This window comes from Harpia harpyja, chromosome 18 (genome assembly GCF_026419915.1).
Source record: "Harpia harpyja isolate bHarHar1 chromosome 18, bHarHar1 primary haplotype, whole genome shotgun sequence".
In the NCBI taxonomy this organism is placed as follows: Eukaryota; Metazoa; Chordata; class Aves; order Accipitriformes; family Accipitridae; genus Harpia; species Harpia harpyja.
The window spans coordinates 2870698-2892195 of NC_068957.1; the positions used below are offsets into that span (position 1 = coordinate 2870698).

Sequence of the window (21498 nt, forward strand, 5' to 3'; positions counted from 1 at the left end):
TTCACAAATGAAGTCACTGAAATAAAAGTTAACGCCTATGTTAAAGACTCAATTTCAGGTTGAACTGTACACTTGCAGAGCAAGACAGACCATGGAGTTCAAGACGAAGCATGTGGGAATGGGGAAAAAAAACCCACCCTTATCCAAGAGCTCTCCCCACAGAGAGTGAAGTTGGAGCAGAATCCCGACTCGGCATATCCCTGGAGAAGCCCACGACTTTCCTCCTAACCCAACAAGAGCATCACTCACAGTGCTGTCAAGCATCAGCCCAGCTGCGATACTGCCGCCCACTGCCGTGGCACCCAAAACACCGGGTGCTGCGTGTTTTCGAGCTATACGTCACCTTCCTACCCCTTCTTTTGTTTCGACGTCAGCACACCCCTCTCACGGAGCGGCTCCCACTTCCTACTCGAGGAACGGAGTTGAGGTGAGGGGAAGCACTGATCATAAAGATAGCTTCCCACGCCCTAAAAAATTTCCTTCCCACTCAAGTATTTGCACGTACATCAGCTACTAATTTTAGGACGAAGCTTTTAGCCATATGTGAGAGCTGCTCACAAAAGCCGCCGAACACCGCAAAGCGTATTTCTAGGGAGACTCAGCCCCAACCACTGGACCCTGGTACTGACGGGCACCCGTAAAAGTCACAGCTCCTACCTGAAAGACAACTTGCAGATACTGCTTTGGTATCCCACATTATCCACTGACAGATTTACAGAAGTCTGGGATGTAGTGAGATTTATTGCTTCAGTTTTATGTACTAAGGAGCAATAAATTCTTCCAAGAAGTTAACGCTATACCATTCCGGCTTTTTCCTTTCTGCCCAGCCTCAAGGGAAAAGGCGTACGGAGGAAATAAATTCCTACCACATCCACCATCATTTACTCCAGCGCATTCCCACTGTGCGAAGAATAAACCCAAGGAGTGATGATCAAGCACAAAATGAACACTTCATGCATTTTATTGAGTCTATTTAAATTTGCATTATGACATCTTACATAGGGAACAAACTCCTCCTAAATGTTAGCTATCAAATCTGGTCAAACTGTTGTCCAATGACCTCAGAGTACCATTTTGTATTAAACAAGTCCAGTATAAACAGATGTAAAGCACTGTACAAGAAAAAAAAAAAAAAAAAAGAAAACTGTTACATTCTCAGTTGAATTCAGGGCTTCCCAACCAACAGCCTTACTAACAGATAGTGAAATTCAGGAAGGAGTCTCAGGTATTTTAGCTTAAGGGAACAAAACCAAATAAAACAATCAAAGCAAATTCAATGGTATGTTTCCCCATAAGAAGAAAAAAAAAAAAAAAAAAAAAAAAAAGAGAGATACCTCATATGAAAAAGAGGTTGGGAAGCCCTGGTATAACAGATGCAAACTTCTTTTTTAACACAGCACAACTGGTATGTACTTTGGGTAAGTCACCATTGATTCTGTCTCTTCACCCTCCTTCCTCCCTCCCTAGTAGGATAAACAAACAAAAAGCCTAGTGTACGTAAGGGTTGGAAATATTTCTGCATGTTATAAATTCCCTTAACGTGGCTCCAAGCCAACCCTCATGCAAAGCACCTCCTCCTGGAAGACGGCAGAGGAGCAGGCAGACATTTCCGTAATGACCGTGTACCTCATCAGCTCCACACTTGCTTACATACCCTTACTCAAGCAATGCGAGCCCCCGCGGCAGGAGCAAGGATGACCGGTGAGAAAACCGAGACGTCAGACAGTTACACGAATGTATGTGTTAATGAAAAGCATCCCAAACTAAAAATAAGGCTGCGGCTAAGCCGACAGGATGAAGCTTTGTATTGCAGTGTGACGGTGAAGATCACACTGGGAGATTCAGAAAACCCCGCATCGCACTGCTCGAAGTCAGAGACCGATGGTCAGCCTTAACTGCGCTGCTTTTCTCACCTTCATATTAGACACTCATTATTACGAGACTACTGGGAACCTCCTCTTTGTGTAGGCAACCATTTCAAGATAAACATCGACTGCAGATACACCAGGGAAAGCGTCCTTTGGACTCTCTACATTTGCGTAATCCAGACAAGTGACAGGAAACTGGAATGACAGTCATTATATGGTCCATTGTGCCAACTTTGGTGGGAAATCCATTCGTCTGTAAGTTGACACAATGGACAATTAGGGCTCCTTCAAAACTGGTACGGTATCATGTCAGTGCAGCTGCTGTGCCTGCACATCAATACCTCTTACAAAATGTCTTTAAACTTTTAATGAGTAATTTCTATGCATGCAGTACCTACACTAATCAAATAATTTTTAAAACGAGTCAATTAACTGCCTACAAGTTCTTTGCAAAAACCCATCTTGTTTGAAGAAATAAAAAAGTGCACGTGAAAGTGAAATCTAACAAACCCCAGGAATAACTCTTCACAGTCTTTTAATGGATAAAGCCCCCAATTAAAAAAAAAAGAAAGTAAGCACCCACAACTCTGTATAGGTTCACAATCTGAGTTCAACTATCAAACACACTGTTAAACAAAAAAATACTGCACGTTCTTCTAAGTTTTGGCCTTGTGACTGCTTTAATTGCTGTGTATGGAGGTCCTGGGGGTACGGGTCTGTCCTGCCAGAAAGGAATTAAGCTCACACACCAGGTTAAGATATTCACAGCAGGAGCTTGGATGGTTTGCAGTTTGAAAAAACCACCACGATAACTACCGAGGCAGGCGATAACAAGGAACCTCCTTCAAAAATAAAATAAAGCAAGAGCCTTCAATGCAAAAGAACCCAAGCTGCTCCAAGCAAGGAGACAGACTTCTCCTGGCTCTGAAGGAAGGTGGAGAGAGGCTCCCACACGGTGGCACTGTGAACCAGGCAGCTGATGCAACAAGGCTGTCTCAGCCTCTTCAGGCTCAGCATTTCTGCACTATCAGGCCTTGGAAAAGGACAAAACTAGCCATTTTAACCCTTCATATGGCTACAAGCATGAGTTAAGTGTAATACCAAGTGTAATACATCCTGCAATACCAAGAAAGCATAAGCTGAGGGAAGCAATAAGTACAAATGCTCAATACCAAAATGATTCATAAACTGTAAATTAGGCTAACTATGAACCTTCTTAAATTAAGAGTCTTTCATATTTTGTTAGCAACTGAAGTGTTAATATTGGCTTTTCCTAACCCCAATCTAACTACAAAAGAATAGAAATTGAATTACCACAGCGGCTGACAGATGACTCAGCTACATAAAGAGGTCTTTGCTGTATCAGCAATTTAATTTCTGCAAACTCCTCCAGATGTCAAACAACAACCCCCCAGCACCTTTAGCATGCTCAGCGTCAGGAAAGGCATATAAAACATTGAGAACATTCAAGGTCCCCTGAACTGATGTTAAATTATTTGTTCTTGGTACCATTTGGGAAACTTCCAACATTTTATTAGTTGCTATTGTTACAGAAAGACAAAATGTTAAGGCATGCCACTATTAAGCTATAACAAAACTGTAAAGTTGATTCTACCAATATGAACAGTTACTGGAAACTCAGAACATTAAAAGAAAGCTATGTTGAATGACACATATCACAGCCGTGCTTCACATTAATCAGCACTAGTGGGCTCCTTTCTTTCTGGTCACCAGCTTTAGTCCTCAGAGATGTACATCAGACTTTTGAAATCTAACATGGTACTCACGTAGAGAGGGGTTTTTTCCTTCTAATTCTATGCTCCAGTAAGTCAGTAAAGCTACTGGAAACTGCACCTGATAGTATGTATTTGCTATGTGAATGCTACTGGAAGAAATTCAGAAGTGTTATTTTGTTGAGGAAATTTTGGCATAGAGAGTCCAGCACCTGAAATTAATAGCTAACTTCCAATTTTTACAGTGATGCATGTCAGAGGGAAAAATTTAAAAACATGAGCTTTACTCTTCTGTTCAGAAAGAATACACGTATTCCCTCTGCCACAATGGTGCGTCCCACCAAGAGGAAAGCGAGCTCAATAGCCAGTCAGGGTTTCCCACTGAACCAAATGCCACAAAACGCACATGTAGAAAAAATTTGGAATTTTGGGACATTGCGGAATCCTTAACCAGCTGATGAGACACTAAAATGGCTTAGAGCAGAGACTATACTTTATGCAACCACCACTATAAAACACCAAAAATGTGTTTTAATTAGGAGAAAGAGATAGGCTAGCTTTGGTTTTGTCATCTGAGGAACAAGCAACATTGCCCATATAGCCAGCAAGAGCAGTTCATATCAATTCATAACTACTGCCACGGAGTTGAAATAAATATTGCTTTCCCTGTTGCACATGTAAGCTAGGAGGGAAAAAAAAAAAAAAAAAAATCAGAGAATAAAACAAAGAACAGGTCATTGAGGGGGAGGGATGTCTTCCCCTGAAACTGATGAGAGTTGAGCTACATTCTCCAATTCTCAACTTTAATATGCCACGCACATAATTTTAAAAGTAAATTAAACTCATTTTAATCTGTCCAATAGGAGTACAAAGAGTTTGTTGGGTTTTTTTTAACATTATTCTTAGAATTGGCTACACATTTAAGTGTATAATCAATTATAATTTTAAACTTAACCTAACACTCTAATAATCTGTTACCCGGTTAATACTTAAGTTATTTTTCTGCGGCACTTCAGTCACAGGCTACCAACACTGGATATATCAGCAAGTTCACTCAACAGATCCAGAGGTTACTAATATAGCTGAAGCTGGTAGGGAAGAAAAACAAAACACTTGTCAATACTTATCTGCTGAATAGTAATAGTTTCACAGAGTTGCCTCAAAAATTGAAAGTAAAAATTGATAGAAAAATTGGGCGTAAACCTCACTGAATGAACTGGTACATACCGCTTTGTATTATTACGTATTAGCAACCACACCAAGAAATAACCAGCCATTAGAACAGTTTCTAATTTTTATCATCTCTTTTGGTGGCATTATTGAGCCAAAACACTGCAATTATAACATTTAATTTCCGTTTTTTTAATGCAATTAAGATGTCTAATTCAACTGTTTTTATATTACAGTAGCTGTTCACATAAATAGTACAGATATGCACTGCTCTTGACAGGTACACAGTTACAAAAGCAGCTCTCGTATTTAGTTTGCTCTCTGTGTGGTGGGTTTTGTATGAAAAGCATTCTTGATTTCTAAGCATGGTACAATTTTAATTCTTAATGCGTTAGTACAACAGTGCATTGGAAAAGTACTGAGCTTCTACAAAAAAGCTTTACAATTTTAAAACAGATTTTTTTTTTATTTAAACAAGCATAGGCAATTCTTATATTTCCACAACAAGATAAATATCCCAATTAAGCTAACAGCTCATCCTACAGCGTGCCATAGTGATGGGGAAAGGGCTAACATTAGTGTTATTTACAGAGACATGTCCAATATTAACCCAGTATGAAAATTAAAAGTATGTTCAAGTGTGCAATTAAGTTCGTATTTTTTCAGATAGTTGGATTTCTTGCAAAAATTCCTCTACGACTCATGTACATTTAGCTGGGATGACTTCTCAAAGAACTCCTCATAAGCACAATCTTGAGGACAAAATGGTTATTGGACTGGAATGGCAGGGGTTGGGTGGGGGAAAGAACTTAATACGCTTCACAAAGAAAAAAATATTTTTAAGTGGGTAGATGTCTTTGGACAAGTGAAATTTAACACCCAAACTGACTACATCTTGAAAGCCCTAATTAAAGAAATTTTCCAATTTTAACAGCTTGAATTCAGAGAAAATGCTTTCATGAGGGAATATTCACTCCAAGTCATTACTATACATTGAGGTACCACTCAAAAAGTGGCCATAAAGGAAGTGACTTCTTTGCCCATCACTATCACACTAGCTGCTTGGCCATAAATTCAGATCTCATTTAGACAACACTCTCTCTGTTACCAGAAGCTAAGACTGCTCTGCGACAAATAGGACAAGTGGAATTTTCTGATAACCAGCGATCAATGCAGTGGACATGATACTCGTGCGAACAAGGCAATTTACGGAGCTTGTTGCCTTCTGTGTACTCTGTAATACACACACTACAGGTTTTCAGAGCATCGCTCTCACCAAAATTCCTCATCGCTAGGTTGTCAATTTGTTCTTTGGTGAGTCCTCTTGGTTGGTCATCATCATCTTCATTTAGTAGGAAAAATTGTGCTAGGCTAAGGAATGGTAGAGAACCACTTTCTTCAAATGTGACCGATCCCCTCGTATTCCGACCTTCCCGTCTGGCACCAGATGTTGAACCACCTTCATTACCACCTTCGTACACCTCCCCTGAGCTAGCATCTGAACTTTCGTTGCTTGAAGTACCACCACCTCCGTTCTGTGGCTCTGAAGCATCCACGTTCTGATTTGGAGTTGGGCCACTAGGATCTGCATCACTATCACTATACATAAAGTAACTCAGCTCTCCGAAGCCTGTCATTATCTGCCTTAGCATAGTCTGAATAGCAACTGATGTAGTCTCACTCAAGCCTGTGTTTAAGATCCTACGGATAGGAATCCTAATGGTACTGACGTAAGTTCTCACTCCAGCCCGTTCTGAACGTGAAAACGTGCGCCTAAACCCTCCCCGTTCACTTTCGTAAGTGACTGTGTTGTTAGGTGTCTGGGACCTGGACCGAGTTCTGTTGGCTATGCTGTCTCTTTGCCGATATTCCCCTGGACGAACTCTTCTCACCTGAAGATCAAGTACTATGGTAGGAGGCCTCTGCCCAGGAGTTGTGGACTCACTGGTGCCGTTAGTTTCTGAAGAACCTGCTGCTTGAGGAACAGGTCTTGCTTCAGGGGTTGAAAACAGAACTGCATTTTCACTTGGCATCTCAGTCCCCACTGTATGCTGCCTTAATGTCACATGCTGCCTAGTTCTAGAACTTCCCTCAGCTTCATTCACTGAGGAGTGGTCAAGTGTTTGAGATGATGTATTGAGATGAGACCTGCGAGGAGTCTCACTCACTGGATTAATAGGTGACCTACTTCTATCAGTCCTAGCTCGTGTTCTCCGCTGTTCTGGACTCCTACTTCTCGCTCTCCTCTGCCCTCTAGGAGGGGAAGCTTCCTCAGCTGTTAGCTCCTCCGAAGTGCTCCTTTCTGATCCAGGCTGCCTTACAGATGGTGATTCAGACCTTGGAATTTCAGAGTCACTTTGGCTGTTCTCCAAATCCTCCCCGCTGGAAGGCTCTACAGATGGCTCATTCTCAGTTTCTGGATTTGTGTTCCCATTATTACGGTTGACATTTATTTCCAAACTGAACCTGAAGTCACCACTATTTGGGTTAGTCCGGCTCACTGCTCTCCAAGACTGGTTTCCTCGTTGCCCGCTTCGTGTTGTATTTCCAGTCTGTCGGACTGAATTAAGCCAGTCTATTATAGAATCTCCATTTGAAACATCTTCTGCGGACTCTGCACCTGCGAAAAAGACAGGGAACTACCAAAATTAGAGTACTGAGCTAATTTTGGAGTGATCTTTTCCAAGAACATAATTGCTTAGTTTAACAAGTGACAATTTAGAAGTGCTTAATCCTATCAAGTGGTATTGTGGTTTCACATGTAGCATCACAACTCGTATCTACCAGAGCTCTTTTAAGGGAGCAGGAGTGGACATTTTTCTAAGATGTACAGATAGGCTGCAGCCATCACATAGAAAACAAGTCATCAAAATAACACATATTGTTTATTGTAAGTAAATGGCAAGTCACATTTCAGGTGTCATAACACATCAATATTCTGTGTTTTCCTTTCCAAACAATTAAGTGATCTATCGACTGCTAAATAGAGAACTAAGTTTGTCCTGACCCTTCACTTGAAGAATAGCTTTATAGCAAATCTGTCTCACTAAAGAATTAACCCTAGTGGTAAGCTCCAAGCATTCTCCACCAATCTCTATGGAAGGGTGATAACGAAAGCAATACAGCATCTTCAGAAGGGAAGAACAGTGAATAAAAAAAAGAAGGATTGCCAAAAAGCATCCCAGAAGGGAGCAGACAGGAAGGCAATATTAAATTAAAAAAAAAAAAAAAAAAGGAACCCTAAATGACACTTTATCTTGATGCAAGTAACAGATGCATTATGAGTGAAATCTGTCCCAAACTGACCTCTGCAGCAGATATCAGATATAACGCTCACTTAGTTTTGAAGCAAAGCTCACCTTGCACCTGCCTAGGCTTAACTTTGTTCCACTCCTGCACTCAAGTTAAGGTCCGTATGGGGTGCTAAAGTTAAGAGTTTTCACAAATACTGTATATACCTCTATTCTCATCACTGTTTTGCTGTGGCGGACCTTCTTTAACTTGGTGTAGCCTTCTCAGCAACTCTTCTTCAGTAATTTCACCTTAGAAAATAAGCAAAATTTTCCAAAAATATTTCCAAATCATATGTATGGCAAGCATTATCAAAAGCTTCTAAAGAAGGTACAAGCCACTGCTTGTCTTTTTTTTTCTAATTAAATCCTGCCATAACGAGACTGCCAAACAGGTTGCTAAAGGGAGGTTCAGATACTTCAGCACCATTCTAAGTTTTCCTGAAGCTGAAAGATCCAACAGTTTCAATGTATTCAAGGCAGATGTGCCTTCTGGTTCTGTAACCTCTACAACTTATCAGCAATTTTCGTCATCCTATACCAATTAAATGGCTGTCCAGAGTAACATATTTAAGGTAACACCTTCACAAGCATGAAAAAAGGTTTAAATTAGTTTAAGTCATGTTTTAAATTAGAACTGGTTTGAATTAGGTATCATCCTATAAAGTGTCAATTTAAAGTAATAAGTCAATTGAAAACTGACATAAAAATGCCCATGCAGAATCTTGCACCACACTACTTACCCTAGTTACAAACTCTTAACCTCACCAGCACAAAATTTTCACACAGATGCTTAAGGGAGATTACTTTTTGATCAAAAAAGTCTAAGGGTCCATAACTGGAACAGGGTCAACTCTGGGTGTTGCCACCAAGTTGTGTAAACACTAGACTTTTGTATCTGATGAATCCACCTCATTCTAACCACCTCTCCACTACTCAGGGGACTGGTCAAATTTAAGTACGCACAATTTAGCAAGAAGCTACTTCCTACCATGGAACACAACTGCAGCACACAAACTAAATGGATGAAACAGTTTCAGGAGAACAGAAAATGACACAAATCACCTACAAGCAATTCTAGTAAGATGTACATACCCAAACATTACCTACCTGGTGTTCCTAGCAAATTGTTATCTCTCATAAGCCTGTAGTCCTCTTCACTCAGGTTGTTTACAAACTGGTAGAAAGCTTCTTCTCGATCTAATCGATCTAGCTGACTCTGACGTTGTGCTTCTGATTGATCAATATTTCCTTTATCACTAGAATCTGAGCTTTCCATCTTGATGAGTGGGAGAGTACCTAAAAAGGAGAAAACAAACTCTTCATCCAGCATAGTGAAATATGGCATGAAATTTAGGCATGTTTAACCTGTACTACATTCTTCATTGTTATCCTTAAATTTGGGGGGGGAGAGGGGAGAGTTTGTGGGCGAGCAGGGAAGTAGTTTGCTAATGAAGCTTCAGTTAAGATGAGGTGCATAACCACAGGCATCAAAAGTGAAATCACTCTCAAAGCACAAACCTCTTCAAGAAGTTCAAACAAAATCTATGCCCATCATTATCAAATACTCAATAAAGCAGCAAGTACGAACACATGGAATATCATCAGCCATAACCCTTAGACCATCTTTACATTCACATAGTTGACTAGATGTCCATGACTATCTGGTTTTTAGCATAAAATATTCCTAATACTGCAACTGCCTCACAAAGCATGACTTACAGTGCCATACAACAGTGTAGTACAAGGCATAAGCCATCCTTGATCATGCTCTCTAACTTTAAAAGAGCAAGGGATTATATGTTCATCACTTCTGCCTGCCTGCTACAAGAAACACCCTCTTCACCATCCAAGTGAATTTTAACAGAATGAAGGGGTTATGAAGAATTCAAATATAGAAGACTGAAGATGCTATGGAGCACTATGTGTACAAAAAAAAAAAGCTATTCATTTCCTCAGAACAGGAAAGGGTTTGTAAAATCAACTTTACAGTTTTATGTCAAGAGAAGAATTTGCTTGCAAGTTTCAGCATTTACTGAATTACTGATGACTAAAATTTCCAGGACAAAACTCCACAGTGTATACCAGGTATAACTTCTGCTACGAAGAGCTGTCTTCTATATCGCATATTTTTTAAAATAATCTTCTCCTCATAGTTTTTCATTTGGATGCAATCCTTGACAATGTGTATCTCAAATTATCGATGAATGCCATGTCCATATCTGATAAATATTATAATAAAATACATGCAAATGCAGAAGACACTCTGGCACTAGTTGCGCCATGCAAATATATCAAATGAAGTTAAAATAATAACTAGTTTCCTTAATCACTATGCCTCGCTATTCACAACATCAAGAATTTTCCTGTACAACTGGTAGAATCTAGTTACTCAGAGGTGATTAGCAAGCTAATCCTCTGCATGCTAAAAAGCTCTGCAATAACATTCCCCATCAGAAAACATTCCTTTCATTTAAACCATACTTCATGTGACATGAAAATACTGGAAGAATAAAGCTTTTCTGCTTCTCACTGGAAAATTTCCAACACTTAGACATCTGTCTAGTGCAAAAAGCATCTTTTTTTGGTTTGTCAGCACAGCTGTCAAGTCAAGACTGCCCACAGTTTACATTAGTGCTTCTCCACAGAAGAGCAGCACTGCATGATCTCCAGCGGTAGTTTATTTCAGCTGCTATTGTGAAAATTAAAGTGCGCTGACAACCTCAGTGTGTAACAGCAGAAAAACTCCACAGGATAGGACATCCCATTACTGCAGACTTGCAAATTATAAAATAGCTACTCCAACCCTCTTTGTCTTGAATTCTGACGCAGTAGAACTCGTTTTTAAGTTAGTCATATTAAGGCACAAATGACTTGCTGCCATTCAGTAATGCAGTATGCAAGGCTACTGGTATTATTTGGTTCTGTGAATTTCTGCCACTTTACCAAAGAAATTAGGCTTATTTTTCACCTATTTATCAGTAAGCAGCAGCAATCACTAAGGTTACTACCATCTCAAATGGAAGCCTATCAGCATTCTCTGCATTGCTAAATCTCTGGTGCAATCTAGAGACTGCATGGCCCATCTGAAGCCTGCATGTGACGTGCTGTCAAATACACCGATAAATGAACCCATTCACAGTGAAAGTTGCGCAATGGTTTCAGCAGGTATGTTCAACTCTGACTGGGCTCAGTTATGAAATCTGTATGTCCTTCAAATCTTGGACACATATTTCTAATGAGAACATAGCTTGCTTGAAACTCAAACAACTTTTTTACAAGCTTTCTGTAGCAGAATTATGACTCCAAGTAACTTCACTTAAATACATATTCATTCTAGAGAAGATACCAGAAATACAAAGACAGCTACTTTTTTAAAAGAAACATCTGAATAAAGCCTCAAGTAGAACGAGAGACTTGCATCCAAAATAAAACCTGGAAAGATGCATTAGTTCTCTGAGGATACACACCAAAACTCTAACCAGCGCTCCCTTTTTTAGGACAACAATGAAACAAAGTTGACAATAAGATTAAGGAAATAAGGGAATGTAGTAAGATGCTAAGGGACAGGAGCAGCACAAAGTTTTGTAAAATATTTTCCCCAAAACGACTGCCAGATTGGTATTTACTGACTTTAAAACACATAGAACGTCTTCATAAAAATGCCAATATTAACATATCTGTAAGCATTAGACTAATTCTACAACAGCTTTTAAAAAAGGAAACCGCACTATGCACACAAAGCATGACATTTGTTTATTGCTTATGCTTTGAAATTTTCCTTTTAACTGCAAATTCCAGTGCTTGCAGGCACCTTAGCTATAAAATGCCTGTTTGATTCAACATTTGCCCATTCCACTTGAGAAGATGAAGGGGCACTGTTCTTGGTCAGGGAAAAAGGGAGAGCCAGAACAAGTTGGGGCGGGGGGCGAGCGGGGAGACAGACAGACAGCAGAATCTCTTCTTTACCAACAGGCTGATGTACACTTCAGTAGGTGATCCTTTAGGAAATGCTCGGAATAAGTCAAAGTCAGTCTTACTTATTTCCAGGTTTTGCTCCTCTTTTCTCCTCCGTCATCTCATATCTTCCCTCCTAAACCATAAAATCAGCTATTGGTCAAGACTGAAAAGATGCTATTGCTAAGAAAAAAGCCTCAGAGGTGGGATCTTGAATTAAGAATTTAATTTACATTAGGGCTATTTCTACCAGTGACAAATTTGGCTGTATTTTCCAATTGCAAGCTACTGTAACAGATTACACTAGACCACTGTACCCCAGTTTCACACTGTTTAGCTTCAATGTCCTAGAAATGCTATATACCTATATGGGATGTTTACATTGATGGAAATACAGATGGCAAAGAAACACATAAATGCACATCAACACATTCTTCCTACTTTACTCTTGACAGCAAATGGGACAATACTCTTCAAACTAGAGCTCTGATATTATAACCAGTAAATGGAAAATAGGATTTCTACCCCAAGGCTTCTGTTACTTTCTCTCTCTTCACTGTCCACTCAGCTCATTGTCCACATCACCCATTTTAAGCTTCACCTCCCGCACCACTGCAGAGCACTATGTTACCAGACTGAACTTACTAGAATATTTAGGCTACTACTGCCTCAGCACGACTCCATAGGTCCCATCAGGCTGTACAACAGGACTTCCATGCGTGGGTTTAACCCCAGCCAGCAACTAAGCACCACACAGCTGTTCGCTCACTCCCCCCAGGTTGGGATGGGGGAGAGAACCAGAAGGGAGAAAACTCATGGGTTGAGATAAAGACACTTTAACAGGTAAAGCAAAAGCTGCATGCACGAGCAAAGCAAAACAAGGTATTCATTCACCACTTCCCATCGGCAGGCAGGGGTTCAGTCATCTCCAGGAAAGCAGGGCTCCATCACACCTAACGGTTACTTGGGAAGACAAAACGCTATCTCTCCGAACATCTGCCCCTTCCTTCTTCTTCCCTCAGCTTTATATGCTCAGCATGACGTCATGTGGCATGGAACATCCCTTTGGTCAGTTGGGGTCAGCTGTCCCAGCTCTGTCCCCTCCCAACTTCTTGTGCCCCCCCAGCCTCCTCGCTTGATGGGGTGGGGCGAGGAGCAGAAAAGGCCTTGGCTCTGCGTAAGCACTGCTCAGCGATAACTACAACATCTCTGCATTATCAACACTGTTTTCAGCACAAATCCAAAACATAGCCCCATACTAGCTACTATGAAGAAAATTAACTCTATCCCAGCCAAAACCAGCACACCGTGGGGGCAGTTACTATGTTACCTCGCTCCTATTTCAGGGTGGTAGAGTGTTGCAGAAATAACCTGAAAACCTGTCCCTCATTCAGGATTCTGCTCTCAGATCATACACTGCAGAAGATTAATAATGGCTTAAGGAAGCTGACTACAGTAACATGGGGAAACCTGACAAGGGAAAACCAACAGGTATACTATTAAGTTACAACAAAATAACCAACATTTGATTATCTAATAAGCAGGTATGCTTCAACTCTGTTTCTCTTTCTTCCAGTGGTTTAGTTCAACTCAAAGTAAGAGTTTGTTCTTATCCAAGTTAAAAGGTCCAGAATTTCGTTCTTCAGTGTCCTCCCTTGTCAGCACTGAGTTGACAAAGGGTGGGGAAGGTCACATCTATGAGCAAGAAGTTCGGATCTCTTGATTATTGCCAACTTCAGCTGAGATATCCAGCAATGAAAAATCTCTTTATGAGAAAACAGGGTGGGGGGGAATCACCTAAAGTTTGCACAAAACAACAGATTCATAGCTAGAATACATTATTTTCTCTTTTTTTAAAAGAGAAAATAATGTAAGGAAAATATTCTTCAGCAGCTGAATATCCAGACATATTAACTACAGTGGATTCTTAATTGGTGTTCCCATCCTTCCACAAGTCAGCAAAGTACCTTCCCTGCAGTTACACTTCAACAATCTCAGAGATTTCAGAGCACAAGTGACTAGCTGTCTCTCCACTGCTGCTAGAGACTGCAGGAGCAAAAACAGTAAGCCCACAAAAGGTATTGTTTGTTACATTCTTTTATTCAAGAGAAAGTAATATTATGCTCTTTTGGATAGGAACAATTTAGGAGTACTAGATGTTCTTTCAATAATACAATGTTATCATTCTCACAGTGCAAGAAATATTTTACATTTTCCTTTATGCCAAGTCGTATGTAAACTAAATCCCATCAGTCAGGAATTTACTGCTTAAAAACAATCTAGTGGGACAGCAAGCAGTGATAAAATACTTGTGTAGTCCATTTACCTTGAACAGTAACACTGTGTACCTCCATAATGCTTAGCACTTATGGACTACAGAACTCTTAGCCCAAAAGTACTAAGGGACTATAAGGCACAGTGATAAATCACTAGCTCTTCCTCTTTCAAAAATGTGTAATATTTCCAGACATTAGTTATCTGTATTGAATACCAAGACACTACCTTACCTGCATTCCCCATTTTTAAAGTTTTTTTAAAAATTACATAAAACATTAGAACTCTCATTAAACTAGGTAAAACTTAGAAGATTTGACAAACTCAGAAATCACTCATTTGCAGGGTCAAATGAAAAAGCAATACCTTAAAGTTATGGGGCAAGTCTCAAATTTTAGCAGGAGAAAGGCACTGAATTAAACTGCAGAAACAACTCAGATGCTCAGGAGCTAGCTGTGCAACAAAGATTTCCTCTAAAATTCCCCCCATCTAGGTGTCACCCGTATTTCAACTCTACATGAGAATTTGTAGTGCCCTGTATGTTAGGAATGTTGCTTGAATTACCTCATGTCCCAGCAACATAATTAATACCTCTGTATAAACAAAAAAGATGATGGCAATATGAGTGTTTCATAGATGTGCTCAGCAGAAGGCTAATTTCTCATTTATGATTCATAACCTCATCTTAATTAGGTACTTCAACTGGTAGAGCACCTTGCTTACTTCCAGTCTGCAGAAATTATCAAACCCTTTGACTAAAAGACGACACTCGGTAGTGGAAGCCAGAAATACTTATTTTCTGTTTTGCGTTGTTACAGATTAACTACTTTTTCCTACCCTGCTTTCATTGAACATACCTCAAAGACATTTTAGCTCTACAGCAGAAGTACAACACAGCTGTCTGTTCAAAGCGCTTTCCATGAACTCTGACTTCAGCAGCTCTAACATACCATCCCGTTTGGCATGACCAGCCCCAGCCAGCAGTCTCTCCAATTCCATTTCTCAAATGACACAGGAACAGCAGCTAGAACAGGCAGTTCTGTTACCCTGGGTTCTTTAAGCGCAAACAGAACCAAATTCATGCGCAGTATTCATCTGACCCACCACACCTCCCAACTACTAGATTTTCCTAGAAGAATTAAAAGTTGAAAAATAGTTTCCATGCCAGTCAGTATCCAATTTCTCAAAACTAGCAGAAAATAAGACATAACAGAAACTGCATTTTCATCTTAAATATTTCATCATTCAAGTCTGCAAGCTCAAAAGCATAAGCAAAACCTGTCAGTGAATCCTATCATTAAAGGAAAAAGATACCATAAAACAGTGAAATGAAACAGCTATCTATTTGCATTACACATGGAGCTTCATTATGCCAAGTTTTGTTGTTGCTTTTTTCTTGTGCAGGTTCACAAGTTTCCTCTTGTGATCACATCGAAGGCTTTGATAGCATAGGTACAATTCACTCATCTACATCTTAGAAATGGTAACAACCTTTTCTAGTTTTCAAAGTTGCATCATGAATTTTGGATAGACTCTTTTTTCCCCCCCTGCTATTCTTGCTTTCTATTGACACTCTGATGACGAACAGATCTCCGTTCTTACTAGATTTCTACTAAACTTACCACAAATTTTAAACACTCAAGAACTCCCTATGTCCTCTTTGCCTCAAAAAATATCATGGAACATGTACCACTTTTGGAAAGCTGGAAGAAAATTTTGTCTTCTATGAAGTGTTCTGTCTAAACTGCTGTAAAATTTAAATGCTAGCTTAACAAGGAGTGTTAAAGATCAATTCAGCTATTTCACTACCCCGGTATGTTTCAAAGCAAAGGCTGTAAAACAAGATGTCATTCTGAACATACATTTTAAACAACAGAAAGCAGATTAATACTTTTGCAGAACAGCTGCAGAAAATTCAACAGAATAAAAGAGGAAAACATTTCAACAGAACTAACTGTTGAGATGAAGAGAAACACTCTTAGATGTACTATCAGCTCCTGAGACGTCAGAAGTGAAGGAAGAAATCAGGGTACAGAATCCCAGCAGTCTCCAACAGTCCTACAGTATCTAAGGCAGCGTAGCCATCTTGCTGTAAAAATGCCCAACTCAAAGAGACCTAGTTAAAAAAGAAACAGTTTTCCAATGTTATCTTCCATATGAAAGGGTAGAGCTTAGCAATTCCAGGATACTGAGAGCATGTGGAACGAAGATGGAGCTCTGAAAATAAAATGCAGGAAGAACTGCCAAAACCCAGGGCTTCACATTTTATCATCTGTACTTACTAAAACAACACTTTTCACATACAAGTTGAAAATGAAATTAAGATAGTACTGCCTTTTGCCCTCAAATTCAGATGACATCACAGAAGAGAAAGCTTAGCATATACAAGGTGTAACAAGTTTACAGCACTGGAGTCTCATGAAACGATGCTCCTTTCCCCCAGAAGTGAGCTTCCGGCTAGGTCAGCAAGCAGAAGTCCCATTCTGAAGCTCAAAGGAAGAAGTAATGCTGCACACAAGTCACCAGTGTTGACAGTGAAAGCAGTATAAACAGGATTGACATCCAAGGAAGTCGTACCCACAAAACTACATTATGACCATCACGTAGTGTTTTGATTTCTGAAGAAACAGAACTTCTGGTTAGTGAAAGCACTAAGCCAATCAGAACTCCCTGAATTTCAATTAAAAAAGAAAAACTTGTCTTTAAATTTACTACCAAATCTCACTGTCTCCACAAAACTGCTGCTAATACAGCTACTACTGAAAGTGAAAGGCCAATAAAACAATGACAATCACTACAACCACAACCCACACAGAAATTCCAATACATGGATTTTTGTTGCTGTTGATGTCTAGTGCCTAACAAATACAGAAGTGGAAAATTAAGTAAAATTTATTTGAATTTAAATAGGTATCTGTAAGACTAGAATTCCTTTTCTGATGTTACACCAAGGCAGGCAAGCTCAAGCATTTTAACAAGACTACATGCACATACATCTTACATATTGAAATTAAGAGCGCTCCAAGCAAAATATTTTTAAGTTACTAAATTAAGAGAAAACGTATGCTGACTTTTCCTACATATTCAATTATCATTAGATGGTTTTATGACACCGTACAACTCTGCAGACCTCCTTGAGTAAAAAGCTGAGCTTCAACACTGCACATCAGCAAAAAGTTACTAACGAGTACCTTGTTAATATAAACCTGAACAGTTTGAAGGAAGCACAGGCTTCTGTGTTTCTTATGATCTTAACTGCAGCCAGCAACCTGTGCAAAAGCAAAACAGAGACTCTGTTATGCTTCTGGCTGTCGCTACTCACCACACAAAAGTCCTGACTAAGTTATTACACTGCTAGACTGTTTAGAAGTATTGTTTTTGGTTTTTGAGATGTGCAAGACCTTCACAAAAGTATCTCGAGGACGGAGATGTTTGCGTCTGGTTTTATCGCTTCGAGATTAATTTTTGCAAGCGCAAGAGCTGATAAGCTTTCGTCAAGACAGACATTAAGTCACAAAAACTTGGATAAATACCAAATAATCTTGTTTGGATTCAAATGTTTTAATATGTGGAAACCGAGTTCTCTACAAAAAAATTCAGAACAGCCTAGTAATGTGTTAAGCTATATTAAACTGGACTTAAATGCAATCTTTAGACTTAAGTATACGAAGTTGTAACATTATGTTATGGCTGTAAAAAAAAAAAAGTACACCACCTCCACTGCAACTAGAAGCATTCTACTAAGATCAAGAAATTTATTTTGACACATTCCCAGAGGAAAAAGAGGAACAAGCTAAGCAGGTATATTAATATATAGGTGCTTTGAAAACATTTCTATTTAAGGATCACATTATCCATTCCCCTAAAAATACCACTACGCACACACACACACAAAAAAAAAGACATGTAGTAGAGACCAGACACTTGTAACACTGTTTTCCAGTACACCATGTCTATGAATTCAGTAATATGGAAAATAAATATGATACAAATGACAACCACTACATGCTTGAAAAATGCTGGTGTGGTTATTTCAGTGACAAACATTTATGTAGTCAGAATTGCTGATGAAGAGAACACTGCAGTTGTTATGCTTTAGTGGTCTAACATAACAAGAAGCCCTTAATTTCATAATGTGTGGTGTGTTCTTCCCTTGTCAGGAGCAGGCAAGACATAATTCCAAGCTATAATTCTTTTAATTCCAAAATGGTAAACCTGTAGAGGGTATACAGTCAGTTTAACTGCTAGTTGACCACTACAACGAAACTAAGCACCTGACTCTCAATTAAGATAATTAACTGCACAAGAAGCAGCCAACTTTATTTTTTTAAAAAGACTCAACAAGTCACTGCAATTAAAATTCAGGGACAAATTGGTGTCAGAGCTTCTTTATCATTTTGACAACAATTTCCAATCTGAAATTAACCAGTGCTGCCAATATGGACAGGGAAAATAAATCAGATGTGTGATGGTACTATTGGATACAATTGAGTCTGAATTCTTGTTTACAAGCTTCTCTGTATAAAGACTCTATCCTCCTGAAAAACGATGAAATAAACAAAACTATTATGAAAAAAAAAATCTATATTTTTTGCTGTGAAACCTTTTGTCAGGCTCCTTCTACTACAAACTAAAATTAAGACACATAACAAACCTTAATAACCACACTATATGCATACTACTATATACAATCTGATATTGCTCCTCCATTAAAGCAGATCACTGAAGGTAAAGTAATACATACATCTAGCTGTACTTGACCATGGTTTTGAAACACAGTAAACACAAACCTTAAACGTCAACAAACAGTATTAAAAAGGGAAGGAAGAACTTGCTCAGGAAACGATGGTGACAGAGCAAAGATGATGTGATTAACTGGAGAGAAACTAACAGCATAGTAACAGCAAACATCACAGGTTTTAACAAGTCACAGGCTGATCAAGACCTTTACAACAGACACGGGGAAAGTTCCTCTCGCCCGTCTCCCACAACAGGGCTTCTTGTCTCAACTCACGGGACGAAAAGACTGAAAACACGGCCCTGAAGAGCTGCGATTCCTTAAGTAGGCACTAAAGAGTACGGCGAGGCCCAAGATAGCGGCTGTAATTCACCCCCACACTCCACCCCTCCAAAAAGGGGCTAGTTTCAATTCCTCCTCCAGCCCAATCTAGAGAGTGAGGGGCCCTGAAGCCCTCCTTGAGAATGCGGCGGGGGGGGGGGGGGGGGGGGCGCAAACCGTCCTCCAGCTCCAAATGGAGGAACAGGTTCGGAGGCCCTGCCACACGCCCCGGGATAAAGAGGTAAAAGTCCCCGGGGTGACAGAGCCCGGCCCATCCGAGGAGAGACGGGGGCCGAGGATCCCTCGCAGTGCCCCGGGCACACCCGTGCGCAGACCGCCATCACCGCCCCCAGCTCCAACACGGCACCCCGCTCCGCCTCTGCCGCGGGGCGGCTTCGGCCTAACCGAGCCCCGCGGAGCCAGGAGCCGCCCTACCCTTCCCGGGACCCCGCAGTCCGCAGGGCGGGGACCCAGAGCAGGGGCAGAGGGGCCCCGCGGTCCCCCGGCCGCCCCCGGCCCCGGGCGGGGGCCGCAGCCGCCGCCTCCCCTGGGCCTGGGCCTCTCCCTTCTTCGGGCCATTTTGAGAGTTCGCCTCCCGCCTCGATACTCACCGCCCGCCGCCGCCGCCTCCCCAGCTCTCGGTCCTCTGCTCTCCCCGCTCCTCAGCGGGCTCGGTCCCGGCTCGCCTCGCTCCGTCCGTCCCCAAACAGCCGCAGCGTCTCCCTCCCTCCCCTCTCAGGCGGCCATTTTCTGCTCCATTGTTACCAAGGAACGGGGGGCCCGGAAGCGGCCGCCGACAAACGGAAGTGAAGGCGCAGGCGCCTCTGCGCAGGCGCCGCCACCCCCTCTGCGGGGTGGGGACGGGGGGAGCGCGGCCCGAAGAGAGGAGCGTGGAGGACCGCGCGGCTAGAGCGGCCCCAGCGCCGAGGGGGCGCCGCCATTTTGAAGAGGGGCAAAGGCCGGGGGTCTGTGGCCGGGTGGCATGGAGGCGAGGTGGCTGCCGGCGGCTTTCACGGCCACCCCTCAGCCCACAGCCTCCCGCTGTCCCCGGGGGGGGAGGCGGAGGGTCCCGGGGCTCAGCAGTGCCCGGCTGTGATGCCGTTAGGGTGCAGCAGCAGTAGGGCCCGTGTCCCCACGAGAGCTAGGCCTGTCAGCGTGGGGGCCGCTCAATGTCACCTCACGGCGTGTGCCGGGCAGAGGTGCCAGCGCTCAAGGCCGACGGTGGGCGACGTTTCCAAAAGCCGCGTTGAAAACTGGCAGTGAGTACTGGTGGCTGTCAGTGGGGACATTCACTCCCCTCGTCCTCTAACCGTGGCAGGGTTTCTCCTCTCACACGGGGTTTTCTCTGCTGCCTAACCAGGTGTTGTGCATTAAAGACAACTGTCACGCTATATAAAAGCCAAGGTATTCCTGTTTTCCAGTATGAGCCTTAATTAGTTGAGCGCTGGCATTCCCATGTTCTGTGAGGCCTGTTCGTAGGTTATATTTTTCTGCAGTTTTTCCCCTCTCACCACTGAAGCTATAAATGACAGCTGCGTTCCCTCCAGGGTCAGTCCATCTCCCTCGTGGCATTCTGGCAGAGAGGTGAAATCGGACATCAGTAAGACATAGTGGAAAGGAAACTGTGGCTAAAAAGAAGTAGTTAGGAGAGAAAAAACTACAGTCTCAGTTTTGAACCCAAGGGGGCTTGTGCCATACTGAGTATCTGTGCTAGTTTAAGGAGAGGGAAAGGTTAAGCCTCTGCAGACTTGTCTCCCGTAGAGAACGGAAGGGATTCCCACAAAGTTTTGAAAGATCCCATTTTAATGCCAGAAAAGGCTATCTTGCAAAGAACTTGCAAGGAAGTCATCTTCATTTTCAAGCAAGATTCCGTACATAGAGGAAAAAAACCATATCTCTGAGGATTTACATGGTTTCAGGAAGTCCGCAGGACACCTTTGTTTGTCCTTTAGGCAGTTTGTTACAATAATAGTGAGATTACTGTCAAGTTTAGGGGTGAGTTGCATTTAAAGGTTGTTGAAACTTAAATGTGTAGAAAGATACAAGCCCAACCTCTAATGTAAATGAAGTGGTTTTATGTATTCACAGTTTAAATTCCCCCCTTCAGACTTGAGAACTCAAAGGCAGCTACGGTGTTCATGCTAGAG

General features: G+C 41.4%; 1 protein-coding gene across 6 annotated transcripts; it reads right to left on the minus strand.

Annotated features, from left to right (window-relative positions):
• Nucleotides 1-943: 943 nt before the first annotated feature.
• RLIM (ring finger protein, LIM domain interacting) lies at nucleotides 944-20151 on the minus strand. 6 transcript variants are annotated; one of them, XM_052814033.1, is made up of 5 exons: nucleotides 19963-20138; nucleotides 17484-17561; nucleotides 9172-9360; nucleotides 8230-8313; nucleotides 944-7391 (listed from the first exon to the last, which is right to left on the minus strand). In XM_052814033.1, the coding sequence occupies exons 3-5, from the start codon at nucleotides 9338-9340 to the stop codon at nucleotides 5857-5859; spliced, it is 1788 nt and encodes a 595-aa protein (XP_052669993.1). In that variant the 5' UTR covers nucleotides 9341-9360; nucleotides 17484-17561; nucleotides 19963-20138; the 3' UTR covers nucleotides 944-5856. The 6 variants fall into 6 exon arrangements, with proteins under 6 accessions (XP_052669993.1, XP_052669992.1, XP_052669991.1 ...); XM_052814032.1 differs by lacking the exons at nucleotides 17484-17561; nucleotides 19963-20138 and adding exons at nucleotides 12031-12154; nucleotides 12664-12829; XM_052814031.1 differs by lacking the exon at nucleotides 17484-17561 and having other exon boundaries at nucleotides 19963-20151.
• Nucleotides 20152-21498: the final 1347 nt, after the last annotated feature.